Source organism: Zophobas morio, unplaced genomic scaffold (genome assembly GCF_036711695.1).
Source record: "Zophobas morio isolate AGI-343-1 ecotype UQ-CSIRO unplaced genomic scaffold, CSIRO_AGI_Zmor_V1 ptg000023l, whole genome shotgun sequence".
Taxonomy (NCBI): domain Eukaryota; kingdom Metazoa; phylum Arthropoda; class Insecta; order Coleoptera; family Tenebrionidae; genus Zophobas; species Zophobas morio.
The window spans coordinates 2,876,219-2,895,516 of record NW_026972128.1 but is presented as its reverse complement, the minus strand read 5'-3'; the positions used below and the strand labels follow the sequence as shown (position 1 = coordinate 2,895,516).

Here is a 19,298-nt window from a genome sequence, read left to right as displayed (position 1 = left end):
TACAATCGTATTTCAAACAAATGTGTGTTTGTGTCGCCAAAAAAATAAAACGAGGCTAAAACAAAAATATTTTGTTTTATCTGTATTTGAATATACAAAATCTTCGCGTCAACGTTTTAAATTCATAATTTTTTATAGTAACGCGATTATATGAAATTTAATTATTAAATATCTTTCGAAAGAAATGCAGCTAAATCTTTGTACTTTAAACTGGATAATTAATAGGTAGCATTTTCACCTTATGAAGGGAATAAAAGATGATATCAAACTAACAAATTTGTTTTTTACGTTTTCTCTTTGTATCTGTCCGATAAAGTTCAAAGGCTTTATACATAATTGATATGCAACCGATAATTTATAATGGATGGACTACGATAGAACAAACGTATTTATCTAAGGGAGCTTACTCCTATTCACATCAGTATCAGGTCGGCACAGAACCAGCTAAGATGCCAGACATTATCACAAGAAGTTTCCACGTAAACATAACCATTTTAAAATTTTTTGGGTTATACGACCACAGCAACCTAAGGCCCGGTTTTACAATGCAAGCTTAAGCGAGGTTCAAAGATAAGCCTTGGTTCAACTGCAGTTGTCCGTTTTACAATACATAGTTCAATGTTAAACCGCGCTCAAACGAAGGCTCAGCTGAGCGCTGATGTCAGGGTGGTTTAAGCTTCGCTCAACTGTCCATAACCTCAAACGTCTGTGCTTTATCGTTTTGGTGGTGTGACAGCATTATAATTGAAGATGGAAAATTTATTAGGAGTATTAACTGACGATGAAGACGTTTTAGAAGTGATAAACATATTAGAACCGGCACGTATGCGACAACCAAAAGTTTTTCAGTTGAGAGAAAATCACTTTGAAAAGTGAAATGCTGGTGAATTTTTGAAACGATTTCGTTTTTCCAAGACTGGCGTACGGTTTATTTTGCAACAAATACAGGAGCAAATTATATCGCGAACGGAAAGAAATCATGCAGTATCACCGGGGCAAATGCTACTTGTGACTTCATGTTTCCTTGCCACTGGATCTTTTCTGCAAGTTGCTGGTGACTTTATAGGGATTAGTAAAGCAACAGCTTCTCAAATAATTAATGTTTTGGGGTGTGGAAAAGACGCTTTCCAGCATTGGCTTTTGGAATTCGTTTAAAAATGTGTAAAGTAGAGGCAGTGGTTGTGGCAACAGCAGTTTTACACAACATTGCAATTATTTTAAATGAAGAAGAACCGCCAGTGGACGCAGAAGAAGAAGCAGCAGTGAATTTTGTGAACGATGTTCTAATTGAAAACATTGGAGAATATAGTGGCAATTATAATCAGAACAATTTTGTACGGAACCAGTTCATCAGAGAATATTTTACTAATTTGCTTTTTTTGATTTCGTTTTTAGTTGCAGTAAATAATAAAATGTAATGTAATTATTTATTTAAGTTTTATTATTTAAAATATTAAATTTTTGGGCAATTAATATTTCAATCTTCATTTGGTGTTCTGCTTTATTACTTCTAATTCAAGTGCAGCTTTGTCTCTCATAATTTGCGTTTCTAGTTCATGTTTCTCTTTCATGGCTTTTAATTTAAACTCTTGCTCCTTTTGGATGTATTCCTTTCGACTTAGTTCAACAAGTTCTTTGGCAGCGGCCCATTGCTCTAAATTATCACTTGTCTGGTTTCCTTTACCTATACAAACAATACATTAATAAAGTTTTAAGACAAGTGTCAAACATTTTTTAATATAAATATATATACATATAATACCTCTACGATATGGCGTGAGTGCTGAAAATTTTTTTTGCTTCAAGATTTTGGGGGAGTATTTAGCCCAATTTCCAGTTTGACCATTTTCTACAAAAATAACCATAGGTACAAGTCAAAACGAATTATTTGATTATTATTAATGTTTACCACTTTCTTTATTGGGACAACTTATTTTATCCATAACAGGCACTTCTCTCGAAATTGCTCCGGTTTGATCTTTTGGCATAAAACAATCTGAAATAAAGAAAAAATAGTAAAAAATTTCTGAATAAAGTGTATGTAAGGATAAAAAGTATTTACCATCATTTTCGTCATCAGACAGATTATACCGCTGTTACTTTGGAATGCTGAAAAGCATCAACATTTTAATTTTACAATACATATTATTCATAAAAATACTTATTACAGGTTGTTTCGGAATCGCCATCAAATTCGCTGCTATGCCCCATTAGTCTGGCCCCGAAAATTTCTTTTACAGCCACATCAACATCGGTGGCCTCAATACTTTGTTGTGACCCTCTCCCAGTACCACCGACATAGGCTTTCTCGTCAGCAAATTTTTTCGTTGTCCTCTTCTTAATGTTATCGTACTTTTTGTTCAAAACTTTGTGATCCCGGAAGGTCTGGCCAGATAAAGAATTGAACTCTACTTCAATTTTCTTCCAACACTGATTTTTTTTTATTTGCATCAGTGTTGGACAATTTACACTCCAGAATATTTTTATACTTACTCACTAAAGATAGGAGCAAGTTTTCTTCGGATTTTGTAAAATTCGGAGCACGTGTATTACTCATCTGAAACGAAATATTAAAAACCACCATAATCATCTACTTATTAAGGAGCAAATGTTACATATACAAATATACGTACCCCACTAACGCAGAAAACTAATTACTTTGCAGAATTTGTCAGTTTGTCACAAATAATTTATAATAATGTGAACAACTTTGAATCAGCCCACACAAATGACAACCATAGATGACAACAACAACACACTTCCAACGTGGTCTCAACTGTCAGATTCTCGGGTGCGCGCTACCAACCTAAGGAAATTTGTGGTTCAGCTGAACCGGACGATAGCGGTGTTTGTAAAACGGACGCATGAATTGAACCTCAGTTCAGTTGAACTCAAGTTCAGTTGAACTCGTGTTGAACCGGACATTTGTAAAACCGGGCCTAAGTGTGTTAGTAAAAATTTGGACTTATTTTTGTTACTTATTGTCAATACTGATAACGACGTTGGCTGCTGTTAAACTATGTATCGGAGAAAATGACGATTTCGGGCAGTGGAGTCGGTCTTTAATGCTGCTGGTCAATACTGGATCGTGCTATGTGAAGTTCATACCATTCCTGGTGAATTCATCACAAATCAAGAAATGTATCTATTTCTTTGGAAGCAAGAAATTCGCACCGAATAACGAACAAGCAGAAAGAATTGTGGAAGATTGCGTTTACGTTTGTAGACGAAATTCTAAGATTTATTTCAGTATATTTACACTGACTGTACTTTCATGGAATGTAACACCTATTTTTGAAAAGGAGCAAAAGCTTGCCATTGACATTTGGTTGCCGTGTGATTTAACTACAAGACCAGTATTATTCTATACATTATATATTTTCTGTGCTGCAGGTATTTACTTAGAAAATTAATCCACTAATTGCTTTCTTATTTTTGGACGACTTTCAGTGATTTTTTATCTCGGGCTTACCACAACCCCGATCGAACTAATTTTGGCAGGGTTACCATATCATGCGACTGGCCAGCTTAAAATTTTGGAGCATAATTTATGTAATCTTGGAATAGTGAAAAATGGAAGCGATTTCAGAATCACATTTGAAAACGCAGAGAAAGTTTTACGGGAATGTATTTCTCTGCACAATAATATATTGAAGTAAGTACCGGGTCTACCTAAAAGTAGTTTTTCCTTTAAGTTATAAATTTTAGTTTCGTTGGGGAATTTGAAGATTGTTTCTCTTGGATTTTATTTTTCCAAATCGCCGCGACCACATTTGGTCTATGTTTCTGTTGCATTGGATTTACATCGGTTAGTAAAATTTTTTAAAATTCAGGTTTCAGATTTACTGCCTTGAGCAAATTTGTAGGGTTCGGCTACATTCGCTACAGAATGTCTTATATTTATACCGTGTTACATATATTTAACTTGTCAGTTGTTATTCTACTGCCATTATGCTACAGTTCTAACACAAGAGGTATGTTCTAATTCTGTTGTATTTATTTGCCAATTAATATCTACGATTCTATATTTTGTACAAAAAATAAATAAATAAAAGGAGAATTTTAATTACGATATATAATTCTTCAAACTAACTAAATTTTGAGAGGTAATTTTAAGACTTCAAGATACTTTTTATAAAAAGTAACGGGTTTTTTTTAGTAAAGAAGGAACATTAAAAAAGCATTTAAAAATCTATCTAGTGAGATAAATGTTTTCTAGATAACTGCCAAATAATTTCTAAATTATAATGCCCTCCACCTGATATTTATTTTATAGTCCAAATTTTTTACATAAAACTAGCTCAGTAATTTCTAGAAATAAATTTTATTTTTATATAATAACTCCTATATTATTATAATAGAAAACATGACAAACGTTTGCAATGACGTCAAAATTTTTATGAAAATGGATTGATCAATTTTGGTTAGCGATACATCAGTTTAACAGTTTATATGGTACTTAAACCGTAAAATTTTGTTTTTCTTCAAACGTCAGAAATACGGGTCATTGCATACCTCAATTGATAAATACAAACCCACTTCACTGCATTGACAGAAAAAAAAATCTGCTTAGGCTGCAAAAATTTTTTGCTGCCGCTAAATCAACCAATGAAATTTAAGCCTAGCCGTCTTACGTGTTGATGTTGATGTTGTCACTGTTACTAGTGTTTTGTGCTGCCAGTGTCAATCACAAACAACTGTCATATGTCATTTGTCACAATTCAGTCGGTCAGAGTCGAAGATTCGAATTATAACTGTCACCTAAATTAACCAATCATATGAAAATGAAAATAATAAATAAGAAAAAGTATAATTTGTTGAAATCATTGAAAGTTTTGCTATGATTAACATTTTATAATTAATTACAGTCATGTTTTTTTTGCTCAAGACATCATTAGAAAATATCGTGAAAAAAAGTGAGTTAGAAGAAGTAACAACATTTAAAATACTGTAAAATGATAATATCTGTAAGAGTACGTGATAGAATCAAAGGTATTTTGATTGCTAGAACTTGTCCTCTACAGATTTTAAAGGTGGCATATTTAGGTGAAGGTTGTTTTAAATAGCTGGAATTGGAATATTAAACAAAAAGCCTTTCGGTGAGTAAATTTGCTACTGACCTATTTTCACATCAAAGTGAAAAACTGTATCGATATTGAAAGAAAAAAATCACAAAGTTATAGAGTACAGTGACTCCAATTTTTCTGCTTAGGCTGTTTTCGCATTTTTTCTGCCGGTCATCAGCGGCAGAAAAAGTGGGGGTAGGTACCTACCTCTTTGGTGATTATGATTTATGATCAAGTGTCTGAATTTTTTAGACCTTATAGGCCAATTCCAAGTTGGCCGGCGCAACTCAACTTTGCACCACCGATTTGCGCCAACAGTTATTGTAAATTTTCAAGTTCAAAATTTCCATTAATGCAACGAGGGTGCAACAACGACATCTTAGCTCTCTCGGTAATTTTTCGTCGTTTATCCTCACCTTTACTAGAATTTTTGAATAAATTAACAGCAACACCCGCTAAAACTTGACAGACGACCGCAATTTTTCGAGATAAATTGCGCCAACTTGCACTGCCTACTAGAGGTGCCGCAACTCCATGGTGCAAATTGCAATGGAAAATTCGACACAAGTGCGTTTGTTTATTCCGTCACCCCTAACAACCAGCATTTGATACCCAAATCAGCATTACAAAGTTGCGCTGCACCAGTGACTTGCGCCGGCGCAACTGGCAAACTCGCGTGCTCAGCCGTCAAACCTACAGATTCGTCTCATTTTTGCTCCTTATAAAACAATATACTATTTTTTTGCTGAATGCTAAACATCCATTGAATATATGGGTAGGGATTAAACACTTTCTACAGATCAGTAATAGTTTTGTGTATTTTAGTCAACATTTGTTTCCCAAATTCTTGAAATGCGGTCATCATATTTTTGGAGGTAATAAACAGATAAATCTAGATTAGTGATTTACAATACTTACGTTAGCCTGATAGCAAAATTTGAAAGATTTCAGAAGAATTACTTTTATAATTTGAGATATCCTTTAAAATTTTCTTGTCAAAGTTGTAAAAAAATGTAAATGCTTGGGTTAAAAAATAACCACTGATCAATGAATCACATTTATATCGAGTCATTAAAATTGATTGAGAGTTGGTACTTCCTGTTTTCGTCGTCAAGTTTGTCAACCTTACGACAGATTTTGTGTGAGGTTATGTCACAACTAATCCAGTGGCGCGACAAGTAAATTGCTCCAATAATTTACCACGTTGAAACTTAGAACAGTGTGCTGCTGTACGGACAGGAATTTAAATGGATTTTTTGATTTTTATTTATCGTCCTGATGAACAAGTTACCTAAAATTTTAATACATGTAATTTAAATATTGTCTTTGTTGCTCTATTTTATGAATATTATGAATAACTCAATAGGGTTCATGAAATCTGTCACGTACTTTTTAAGGTAAATGGTTAAATTTCTTGTAATAATTTTTTTTTCTGTATTTCTATTTTTGTTTTAAATTTTCTTTGTTTAACCATCCAAGGCGTCGATCTTTCTTGAAAATATGTCTCAACTATACGACGTTAAATAAACCAAATTTTAAAATTACTTAGTTCTTAAAATATAAGGTACGTATAAAATTCCGTGTAAGTCTTAAAAAATTCTAATTATAAACCCTGAATAAACAATTTTAGCAGTTTTTGGATGGATAAAAATTAGTATTACAATCTTTTTCGAAAACTTATGCAAAAACGAACTTCAAAATTTTAGTTAAACCCGTTTTTCAGTTTCTTTAAGGAAACCATGGAAAAAGAATAAGAAGAGGGAAGATAGTTTGAAAAAGCGCCTGATACCGCTCTTTCGACTGGGATCAGATATAGCCACTAGATTACACATAGTACCGTCATCGAGTCACTAACTGGTCCCAGTAGTGCTGCCAACTTAAAATCCAGACCAAAAAGGGTGCCCCTTTTAAATTAAAAATTTGTAAAATTAAAATTTGATACACAAAACAGCAACAAGGACCCGGGTGGGTTAGTTAGCATCGTGCTTGACCGCTACAGCCTGGATCGTGGGTTCGATTCCCGCTCTGCCTCTGGGTGTTGTGTTGTTTACATCAGTGTAGATAACACAAAACACGCTCGCATCGTGAAATATAATTCTGACATTTAGTTACTTAAGTGCAACCAACACAAATTGGGACCAGCCAGGAGACCCAGGGGACGGTACTATGTGTATTCGAGTGGCTATAGGATCACAAATAGCTCGCGGTTCCAGCTCCTTCTAGAAACTCCTTGTTCCATTAGAGTGCTCAAAAGGGCTTGTCAAGAGGCTGGACATACAAAAATTAACATGTAGCAAGTTAATTCCTTTGATTAAGTACAATATTGTATATTTAATCGATTTTAATAGTAAGAGTCATGAATGGGTAAAGGTCAAATTCTTTTACTATTTGCTACCTGTGAACCCTTTCGTAACCAAAGTACACCACCTCTGATCAGCTGTTGACAACCGACCGTTTCCCATGTAGTACGGAAAGGGTTATCAGTGACTTGCGTGGAGCTCCTTTGCCGGCGTTTCGGTGGTTAAATGAGGGACGCTCCTTCTTGTCATATTACCTCCGTGAAGGAAACATATTTGGCATATTTATTATAACATTATTTTATAACTCATAAATTTAGGTTGGAGTATACAAAAAAATTTTAATTGTCGTTTTACCATCGGGTAAATGGTAAATTGTAAAGTAACATCAAGGCAGATATTAGTTAGATAATATAGTTTTTATTTAATCAATGAAATATATTTATTGATTAGTAGGGTTTGCATCTCTGGTCATATTTTTTAAGAAATAATTATTTAAATAGTTAAATAATCACGTGTATCAAAGCACGTTATTATGTACTTACATTTCAAATGAGAATTATTTAGCGAACTTTTGATTTGACGTCATCAAATTTATCGGGGGAATAAATAATTAGATTTTAATCAATGTTATACGATGGCACGATGGCTCAATTAATGTGAAATATGACCGTGGTGTTTCTTCTAATAAAAATTTGTTAAATGCTAACTTAACTTTTTCAGTCACTGAATTTTTGCTGCAAAAGTAAATTATTCAGCTATATATCTATTATCAAACTATACAGTTCTTCTTTTTTAGGGTTGAGAAAATATACAAAAATTTCGATTTGTCTTTTTTTTAATTCGCCGTGTACATATTTAAAAGACTTTCGGAAATTGGCTGTAAGCAGCTCTTGTCTTGCTCAAAAATTAAAAGTTTTTTTCATACTTGGTTTGTTTAGTGTAATACTCAGCAACCCACTACGACGATTGGCAAAAAAGATCTTTTCTAGTGGTGTGAAAATGAAATAATAATAATAAATAATAATCATGTATATTTGCCATACACAAGAATACATGTGTATTATTGCTTAGGCGCGTCAAATAAATTATATTAAATATATTGTGTAGATAACATATTTACATAATAAACAAACAACATATTTAAACAAATATGAAACAATTACATATGTACATACTACATACTAAACAGATTGGCGGTGACATATATTCATCGCAGTTGTAAAAACAATTTGACTCCAGAAATGTTGGCATTAATGCGATTCAACCGCCTTAATTTCAGTGATAATATATATATTAAAGAGTTTGATACTCATGTCAGTGATTGGCAGTTGTGTCTTACTTAAACGATGTAACGGAATGACAACTTTTTGTTGGCTACGTGTGTTGTAATTATAGACGTCCTCATTTTTTACAAACGTTGCTTCATTTTCGTGTCCATGTAAGAGAACCTGAAGTAAATGTATATAAGCTAGTGAAATATTCTTCCTTTCGTTCTTTTGTTGGGGTGTCCCAGGACTTGCAGATAAACACTTACATTTTTAATAAGACGTTTATTGTGTTCTTGGTGGAGGTTTACACGTAACTTTTTTAACATTATTAATTCACTCTATTTAACAACAATTTATGCTTATTCTGTAGATCATGCATTTTCACCATTTCCCCGTCGATGAACCGATGAGCACTTATAATATTGCTTAGTTATTTCCTTAAAGTGTGCTGCTTTTGTCGGTTCATCGTCCGGGTTCATTGGCTTGCAATATCGTTACACTACACTAGGCAGGAATAATATTTTTGCACTCATGATCTTTTTTGATGGCTTTCGTGCATTCACCAGGGTGCGGGAGTTCGAACTTCCCGCACACGTGCATTTTAACTTCCCGTTGCCATGGTAACCTTAAAATACTCGCGTAGTGTCAACATTGTGATGTGTTGACGGCGCCATTGTTTATAAATAACTCACAGTTAATTTCGTCAGTTTAAAGGTTTATTCGTTGCAAAAAATATTGTACACAACACGTTCGTGAGCCTGCTTCCCGCATTCACGCAAATGCGGCACTCCCTTCGGTCGTGCCGCAAACAAGCGTTCATGCGGGAAGCAGGCTATCCCGAACTAGTTGTGTAAATTACTATTTTGCACTCATGACCTTTTTTGATAGCTTTCGCGCATTCACCAGAGTGCGGGAGGTCGAACTTCCCGCACACGTGCATTTAACTTCCCGTTGCCATGGTAACCTTAAAATACTCGGGTAGTGTCAACATTGTGACGTGTTGACGGCGCTGTCAATGGCGTTGTTTATAAATAACTCACAGTTAATCTCTTCAGTTTAAAGGTTTATTCGTCGCAAAAAATATTGTACACAACACGTTCGTGAGCCTGCTTCCCGCATTCACGCAAATGCGGCACTCCCTTCGGTCGTGCCTCAAACAAGCGTTCATGCGGGAAGCAGGCTATCCCGAACTAGTTGCGTAAATTACTAATTTTGCACTCATGACCTTTTTTGATAGCTTTCGCGCATTCACCAGAGTGCGGGAGGTCGAACTTCCCGCACACGTGCATTTAACTTCCCGTTGCCATGGTAACCTTAAAATACTCGGGTAGTGTCAACATTGTGACGTGTTGACGGCGCTGTCAATGGCGTTGTTTATAAATAACTCACAGTTAATCTCTTCAGTTTAAAGGTTTATTCGTCGCAAAAAATATTGTACACAACACGTTCGTGAGCCTGCTTCCCGCATTCACGCAAATGCGGCACTCCCTTCGGTCGTGCCTCAAACAAGCGTTCATGCGAGAAGCAGGCTATCCCGAACTAGTTGCGTAAATTACTATTTCAGTTTTTTGAACAGGGGACGACAATGCGTACGTTGGCCGTGCGAATAGTCCGATTTGGAAAGCAAAGATTCTTGTTGCGTGGCTTGAGCTTCCCCATAGTAACACACCAAACTATGTACATTAGAATGTTTTGGCTGCACTGAAGGAACAGTAAGTAACCAGTTTCCTTAGCTGAAAATTTGTAATATTAAGTTTCTTTGCGAAATATTCCACGTGGCATTCCGACGAGAAAATTCCTACTCCCCGCTGCACTTCAGTACGACCAAACACGCTGACGAGCGTATAATTTCTAAAGTTGTATACTTAGTTTATTTTCTTCTGGATGGAGCCAATGTTTACTACACACAAAATACTAACTTCCTGTTCTTCTAAATAAGCTTCCAGTTCCAGCATTTTATTGCGTATGTACTGTATATGAATGCAAAATAGTGTAATAACTTCGTTCAGTACTGTATGGTATTGGAGTTTACTTTTTTGGTTGTCATTATTTTTCGAAGTTGGCGCCGGTTTCAGGTCGTTTTCGAAAAAACATAAATTTTTTTACTATTACAACTCTTCTCTGGGTTGTAAATTTAGTCAAGTAAATCCATGTCGTATTCCAACCTTAAAAGCTAAATTTCGTGCTTCCTCACGTCTTGCTTGAGGTTCTATGACAAAAGATTTGTCGGGAAATTTTGTTAAGTGACATTTTATTTGGTCAAGGCTTGTGTCTAAGGCCACTTTACTTGCATATATCCACATTTTACGGGTCGCTGCGCTAAAAGTTTAGTCATCGCTAACACTTGTAGCCAATATGTTTGGCATTTTGGTCCGATGATTTTATAATTCCCGGTATTAGTTTTTGTGCCATTATTTTAGTGTTTCTTGGCATTCTTCCATAGTTCTTATCGTTGTCTTTTTCACGATTGTTTTTTTTGCAATATGTTAGGATCAGTACTTGGATTTAGATATAGAGTACCTTCACTTTTCGCTTCACTACATTTTAAGGCCTGATTCTGGAATGACTTAATTACTGCATATGTGGATTTACTAATTGCTTTCACCAAAACATTATTCGTGTCTTGAAGCTTAGTAATCTCCCTTGGAAGAATTTCCAGTTCGTGCCTCAATTCCCGGGTTGTTTACTGCACTATTTTCTCGATTAAATTTCGAAGTGCGTTGGTACTGCTAGTCAACTATTTAGCACTGCGTGTCTATCTGTGAAACAATGCGTTTATAATTTTTCTACAATAAAAAAAAGTCAGTATCTACCATTCTACAAAACCTTCAGTATATGACAAAATCTTACATTTGTTTTCTTAAAAACATAGTTATTTCATTTATAAATATAATAAAATAAATAGGGTCCGTTAACTTGGCACCACCAAGTTAATGAATTTTACTCAAAAGCTAGCACCTCGTTGTTCTAACCTAGCACCAGCTAGCACCACCAATCAAAAAGCTAGCACCATCTAATTATTGAAATAAAAGCCTTTTACTTTCGGGGGCAAGTTAAGGCTAGCCCCCCTACATGATTTAAATGTCATGGAAAGTTAGTCCTAGGTAGTTTAAACTCAACACCAGCTAGCCCACACTTTTTTTTCTTTAATGGTAAAAATTAGGTTGAAAGTCTAGAGCTAGCACTCGCGTGATCCATTAAAAAAAGTGCGTTTTTATTCAACAAAGCCATGTAATAAAGGGTTATTTGGGGGGGGGGGGCTAAGTTAACGCTAGCCCCCCCAATATAATTTAAAGACAATGAAAAGCTAGCACCTAATAATTTAGAGCTAGCACCAAATAGTACCATTAGTCTTATAGCTAGCACCATTAAACAAACTAAATAAAATTATTGAAAAGCCCTGAAAAAATAACTCGCATCTATTTACAAAGCATAATTCCCAATCGTGGCCGGAAATAAAATATCTTTGCAAATTAATATATTACAATCATCAATCATCAATTGAACAGAACATTAATACCTACATTATCCACATATTTAATTAAATTACATCACTTGCTTTCGAATCGTTCTTCATTTATTTCAACACACTAAAAATTAGACCATGGTAAATGTGATCATTTAATTTCTTTCCACAGTCATACCTCCATTTGACTGACATTACGTAAATAACAAATTTGAAATCACAAGCGAGACTATAAAATTTAAGTCATTTGTAATTTATAAATCCGAGGTTAATGACGAAAATTTTTGTAAACTCTAAATTCCTAAAAATATTATTAAAATACTTTAAAATCCTAGAAACTTAACAAAAAATGTGTCTAGAAGTCAAGTACAAATTATGAAGTTTTAATATCCGTAATAATAATCCCCATTTTGAGGCAAGCGTCTATTCTTTAATTCGTTCAGAATTCGTTTTTAAGTTTTTTTTTATATTTTCAGGGTCGTGCTAGCTATGAGGCTAATGGTGCTAGCTGGTGCTAGGTCTAAACTACCTCGGACTAACTTTTCATGAGAATTAAATAATGTCGGGGGGCTAGCGTTAACTCCCCGAAAATAAAAGGCTTTTATTTCAATAATTAAATGGTGCTAGCTGGTGCTAGGTTAGAACAACGAGGTGCTAGCTTTTGAGTAAAATTCATTAACTTGGTGGTACCAAGTTAACGGATCCAAATAAATATAAGTAGGTGAAAATTAGGTCCTAGCCTCACTTCACTCAACACTTAAAATGAGGTGAAAACATCCCGCTCTAAAAATTTCTACCAATCTTTCCTTAATTATTAGTTATTACACTATTTTTAAACATACTGTCTAATTTTAATGCTATATGCACGCCTTTGATTGTTGGTAGGGGTCTAGTTAGTTAGCAAGACTAGATACTAATATCTTTAAATCTAAGTTTTTCTCTATCTTTTTATGCATCATCTAATTAGCAACGAAACTATAAACTAATTCAAGGTTGTCTTCAATATTGTTCCTACATAAGTTTGCCACATTTACCCTCGAAGGCATAATATATCATCAAAGTTAAAAATCAAACCTAAAATATGTCCCTTTACAATTACAAAAATAAAAAAAAACATTAATGATAATAAATTACATACGAGTATCACACGATGAACACAAGATATACAGTTCACTTCTGCTACAACGTTGGAATTGACCGTTAATTTTAATATTACTCGCTCTTTGAAACCACGTCACAATTGGAAATTTAATATGAAATCTGTTTCAAATAGAAATGCAAGTCAGCCTTTATGAATTTAATTATACGGCGGTAGATAATTAATAGGTAACAATTTTTCCTCCATTAACGGAATAAATGATGAGATCAACCTAATAAAAATATTTTTTATACTTTCTCGCTTATATCTTGCGGAAGGAAGTTCAAAGCTTTTATACATAATTCAGTTGCAACCCACCATTAATAATTAATAGAATTGGCTAGAACAATTGTATTTATTAAAGACCGCATGACCAAAATTCACAGTTGCCACACGAACGGTTAAGATGGCAGATATTATCACAAGAAGTTTTCACATGAACATAGCCGAGTTGAGATTTGTGGGCCTTTACGATCACAGACAACATGGTATATTATACAGAATACGAGCCTACATTTTGTACTGTTTATCCTTCCTTGTAACAACATTACTTGTTGTGAAGCTAGTCGTTGGCGAAAATGACAACTACGACCAGTGGACTCGCTCCTTGATTTTGTTAGACAGCTCAGTATCCTGTTATTTGAAATTTATAGCATTTATGGTAAATGCATCACGAATTAAAAAGTGTCTCCATTTCTTTGGAGAAAAACAATTTGCACCGAAAAACAAACAAGAAGAAAGAATCGTCGAAGACTGCATTCAAGTTTGTCAACGAAATTTTAGGATTTACTTTAGTTTAATCGTGGTACTTGAATTCTCCTGGAACTTAATGCCATTTTTCGAAAAAGGTCAAAAGTTGGCGATAGATGTTTGGTTGCCTTGTGATTTAACATCGACACCTGTGCTATTCTATGGTGCATATCTCTATTGTGCTGCAGGTATTTAAAAAATAATCTAAAATAATTCGTCTTACATTGAGATCGTTTTCAGTAATTTTTTATCTTGGGGTCACCGCTACAATGATTGAATTAATTTTGGCAGGTTTACCGTACCATGCCACTGGCCAGCTTAAAATTTTAAAATATAATTTACGCACTCTTGAACGGAATGTACGGAAGAATGAAAGTGCTTCTAGAATCAAATTTGAACATGTGGATAAGGTTTTACGGGAATGTATTTTACTTCACAACAAAATTTTATAGTAAGTGAAAAATAAACTGCAAACAAATGGTTTTTCATTTGGATGATAAATTTTAGTTTCGTTGGTGAATTTGAGATTTGTTTCTCCTGGATTTTGTTTTTTCAAATTGCGGCGACTACATTTGGTTTATGTTTATGTTGCATTGGATTTATCTCGGTTAGTGAAGATTTGAAATTTTAATTTTTGAATACTCTTTTATGCAATTTTATAGGGCTCCGCTACAGTAGCTACATACTGTCTTATAATAGTTCCATGTTACATATATTTAGCTTTCCAATTGTTGTTTTACTGCCATTATGGCACGCTCCTTACTGAAGAGGTATGTATGTTTATTTGTGTATAATTATTGCTGTTGTAAAGAACTTTAGAAAACGGTGTAAAATTCTGTTTAAGACATTAAAGTACTCATTGGTTGAGTAAATCTGATCCTAGAAGTAAAGAACCGCAACGCCAAGACAATTTCTTTTAAGTTGTACTTGAACTTAAAGTTTAATAAAATCGGTAACTGTGTGAACTTACACAGTTTTTATAACAAACTATATATTTATAATTATTAATTTCAAAAACGTGGTTGCCATTTTTGAAATTTGACGTAAATTTTGATTTTTTTATTTGTGAAAAAAGTGAAAAAAATGATAAAATGATATTGTGTTAATTGTAAGCGGCTTCAAAAATTATGACACGTGCTGACTAGAACTTTGTTTTTTATATAATCGGTTAAAGTGTCCAAGTATTCCTTTCTTCCCGTATTATATAATTTGTTTATGTTCTCTTCGTTTAAACGTCAAATATTTGTAATACTCTAATTTGGAAAGGCTGAACCATATTTAGCCACATCTTGTTTTAGGTTGAGTTATTTACTGTTATTTTTTACAGTTTTTCTAAGAATGGGTATTTTGACTAATAACCAAGCTCATGGTAGCTTCAAAGCTTGTTTAGTACTTTTTCAAATAAATTGTAAAATTTTATTTTACAATTATGAATTATTTTTCGAAACCCAACGTCCAAACATATTTTTAATTTATCAGTTCTTTCTATAGAAGAATATTGGTCTAAACCTTACCCAATTACTTAGGAAACTTTTGAAATGACATCATCACAATTTTTGCAGCTATTGGCCTAATGTTAACTTTTATTATACCATTATAATATATTATTTTTGAAAAATCTGCACATGCAAGTCAAAAGTATGACTGCAACCACGTGTAGAAGCATAATACTTTAAATGTGATCTATTAAGAAAAATACTATACATGACGCCATCATATTTATGGAATGGATAAACAGATAAATTTTGATTTACTGTTTTACATGTCTTCGATAACCTTGAACCGTTTGCAAAATTTCGGAGTAGTTGATATTCTAAAATAAATGTTAAAATTGTATACATTTTTGATTTTTTACAAAACTCTATATGAAAAGTGGAGAACGATGTCAATTAATAAGCCACAAATACCTTCGCCATCCATTTTGCTGACGATACTACAATTGTAAATAGAATTTGTGCTTAGCTGAACTCACACAGAAAATGGACGATTCTATGGATCAGGCTGAAAATTGGTTCAGGAAAACAAACTATTATTGGACGACACAAAAACTCTTAATATGATGTTTACCCTAAGACCGTTAAATATAGTAAAACCACAACCAAGTCAAATTTCTGGGTATTTAAGGCCTCATACGGGATCAACATGTGGACTATGTTTAAACAAAATTAGCCTTAGTCATCTTTATCATCAGGATATTGACCAAACAGGCGTCATCAACAAATTTAAAACAAAAATAAAAACTATATTAACAGATGCCTCATTCTATTCATTTCATAAATTCGAAAGGTTCCATTATCAACACTAATACTTGAAAATTTAATTATATGTTTTTGTATTTGTGTACTTTTGTACTTTTGTATGACGTGATGAGGCCTTCGGGCAAATTCAATAAACTTCATTTTCATTTTTATTTTCATTTTCAAAAATTTGAACAAAATTTACTTAACAAAATTTGGAAATGAGATCACCAAATTGTTGGGCATAGGGAAATATAGTTTGATCAATATTTAATACGATAGTCTTAATGCACATCCAAAGTTCCACAGCATTCAAGTTATTAGTTGCGCAGATTATCTCTCTAATAAAATCGACAACAGATAAACGGGACGAAAACACGGATAGCCATTTTTAGATTGTACGAGTCGTAAACCGGAAGGAAAATATCAAATTTACCACTCCTCAAACGGACAATAGTAGCAATTCCCTAGCTCTTGTCCGGGAAGTAATATTAGATGCTGCTAATTTTGTTGTAAAGTTTATTTTCAGAAACAGTTACAGTTGAATCTTTAGTGTAGTGTGAAAAGTTTCGTTTGGTTTTGGCGAATTAAATTTAAGAGTCAAAGTAATACAATTAGGAGTTAATTTTAATTTTTTCGGAAGTATACATGTATACTTATTTTAAACAATGCTGACATAATTGGTAAAACATCTTCTAGAAAACAGAAATAAAACTTAGTGATATAAACTACTCATGACAGAGTGATAAGTAGACAGCGGATGACCGTTGGCTTATTAGGGAAGGTCAAACTTGGTACGGCTCGCACGGGATGGGAATTCAGTGGATTTAAGGGCTGCACTTCATTTATTTTCGAACAGAATAACGCTGCTTCGTTGCATTAGTCGTTTTACTAATTAAGTTTTCATTAATTGTAGTTATGGAATAAGTGACGATTAAATTCAGTGACTATCTCCCGTTACTGAGTGCCGGCGATTCACGCGTCGCCACCCATAACCGTGACGTAGCCCGACAGAAATCCGCTCTCTAGTGATAAGCTAATAAATTGATAAGTGACAATCCAAACATTCCACCAAAATTAGATATGTGCACAAACATTTAAAAACCCGTGAAAATTCAAAATTTGGCCTTGAACTGTGATGGTCAACAAAGTGGAAACCCTACATTTTATGTTTTTTTTTTTAATGACAGAATGCGTTTAAATGCACAGTGGTAAACCCCGAGCTTGGAAAAATAGCTGCGTAAATGAAAATACGAAAAAATATAGTAACCAAGTTGTTTATATCTTCATTTTGGAGAGGCAAAAATCTGAAAATCAGCTACAAAAACTGTTTCCAGCTTTAAAAAATGAAACCAAATGTTACAAATCACTGCAAATATTTGAACATAACAAACTGAACAACACGAAAAAGAGAAATTTTAATAATAAAAGTAACTGGATAGTAATACTTAAGTTATTGCGATCATGTACAGACAAATTTAAATTATGGCAGTCGAGAAATCAGTAAGAGTTACACAGGATGTTGTAGAGAGAGTGGACTTTAAATTTTTCGTCGTAGTCTAACACTCTTCTTCGATGATTTTACTGTATTAACAAGTACATATAACTCACACACCACATCTCTAATCAAAAAAATCTGCCGCATATTACACGCTCTATTCCGTCTTCGTAAAACAAGCAGCTATTGGACCCAGCTGCACGCTTAACGCGAGCGTGGGTGTCCCCATGAAGTTTGCAACTAAAAATCAATTTGGGCAAATAAAAAGAAAACCGTCATCTTTGACTAGAAACCATGTGTTTTGCTTTCACCAAACGATCTTGAACACTTTTTGGATTAAAATAAAAAAATCTGTCTTGATTTTACAACGATAACTGGATGAGCTTTAGAATTATAAGAAATGAAGCAAGCAACATTTAATTATGCTACACTCTGAAAAAAAAATTTAAAAAACAGAATTTACAGGATGTTATGCATAAATTCAAGATAATGATTCAATTTAAATTAATTCATCATGCACTCAACAAATCCTCATAACATATAAAGCAAGGCATAGATGAAATAAGCACAAAGCACATCTAAAATAAGATCAAAATAAAAATAATAAGTGATTCGAAAATACAGTTTCGAGCTGTGAGAAAATAATTCAGAAGTTAGGAAATAACACATTAATATAAATAACACAAAGTAAACATAAACTATCTCCCATTTCTAGTCCACGATGATATTAATTGAACTGATGATAATTCCCAAGGTCCTCATTATCACGCCGCGTCTTTTGCGATAATTTTCAATCGTGTGAACTTCATCATGGTTTCGCTGTTAGCTCGGAAAAGGGCTACGCCACTTAGTTTATTTCTGGTTTAGTTTCGCATCGCAGGAAGCTCGTACTCATTTTGTTTGTGCTAAATCCAAAGTAGTACCGCTCAAGAAGATTACTATTCCGATATTTGAGCTCTCTGCCGCAGTTTTGTTAATTTTATTTGTCAAATTTACAAAGACAAACTTCTGTTCACTTGCATTTGTGCATCGACAGACTCACAGGTAGCAAGCTTTAGCTTGGATTAAATCGCCTCCGCACCGCTGGAAAGCATTCGTCTCCAATCGAGTCTCGTTTATTCAGGAGCATCTGCCCTCTGCATTGTGGTCCTATGTTCCATCTGGTCAGAACCTTGCAGACATTGGATCTAGGGGAGCATACCCTCATGAGTTGTTGCTGAATATTTCCCTATGGTGGGCGAGATCTTCTTTTCTAAAATCTGCTTCTCATTTTCTAGATAGAGACCCACCTACTCCAGGTTATAGGCTACCAAATTTTGACATACGAATAGCTTTTAACGGTAATGACTCAAGTCGAAGCGATGCTCAATTAACGCCCGCTTAGTCCTATAAGCAGGGACCCGACCGACTTAACCGCACTGACTCCGGGCCATTTTCTTGCGTTTGCTCCATTGGTTGCCCTCCCGGAGACGGGCCTTGGGGACGTGCCGATAAATCGACTAACTCGTCGGCAACTCGTTCAAAACCTCCTCCAATGTGTTTGGTCTCGATGGTCTACCGAGTATCTCCATACTT

The 19,298-nt window shown here is 34.2% G+C and overlaps 2 protein-coding genes across 4 annotated transcripts in view; one reads left to right on the top strand and one right to left on the bottom strand.

Moving 5' to 3' along the window:
* Window positions 1–1,418: 1,418 nt before the first annotated feature.
* On the bottom strand, window positions 1,419–2,674 carry LOC135134388 (uncharacterized). Of its 3 annotated transcripts, XM_064063052.1 has the most exons (6): window positions 2,634–2,674; window positions 2,169–2,557; window positions 2,063–2,109; window positions 1,910–1,996; window positions 1,763–1,849; window positions 1,419–1,684 (listed from the first exon to the last, which is right to left on the bottom strand). In XM_064063052.1, exons 4-6 carry the CDS (start codon window positions 1,986–1,988, stop codon window positions 1,485–1,487), a joined length of 366 nt encoding a protein of 121 aa, XP_063919122.1. In that variant the 5' UTR covers window positions 1,989–1,996; window positions 2,063–2,109; window positions 2,169–2,557; window positions 2,634–2,674; the 3' UTR covers window positions 1,419–1,484. The 3 variants fall into 3 exon arrangements, 2 of the variants coding, with proteins under 2 accessions (XP_063919122.1, XP_063919120.1); XR_010281293.1 differs by lacking the exon at window positions 2,634–2,674; XM_064063050.1 differs by lacking the exons at window positions 1,419–1,684; window positions 1,763–1,849; window positions 2,634–2,674 and having other exon boundaries at window positions 1,863–1,996.
* Window positions 2,675–2,771: 97 nt separating this feature from the next.
* LOC135134570 (odorant receptor 43a-like) overlaps window positions 2,772–19,298 on the top strand; it is a 94,901-nt gene continuing 78,374 nt past the window's right edge. The window contains exons 1-3 of the mRNA XM_064063267.1: window positions 2,772–3,393; window positions 3,451–3,655; window positions 3,709–3,808. Of these exons, the coding sequence (XP_063919337.1) occupies window positions 3,066–3,393; window positions 3,451–3,655; window positions 3,709–3,808 (633 nt within the window). The 5' untranslated portion in view covers window positions 2,772–3,065. The remainder of the gene's footprint in view (window positions 3,394–3,450; window positions 3,656–3,708; window positions 3,809–19,298) is intronic.

Coding starts and splice junctions, on each gene's coding strand:
- LOC135134388 (XM_064063050.1), bottom strand. CDS start 2,451: ATGCAAATAAAAAAAAATCAGTGTTGGAAGAAAATTGAAGTAGAGTTC. Junction 2,110..2,168: donor TGGCGATTCCGAAACAACCT/GTAATAAGTATT, acceptor GATGCTTTTCAG/CATTCCAAAGTAACAGCGGT. Junction 1,997..2,062: donor GTCTGATGACGAAAATGATG/GTAAATACTTTT, acceptor TCTTTATTTCAG/ATTGTTTTATGCCAAAAGAT.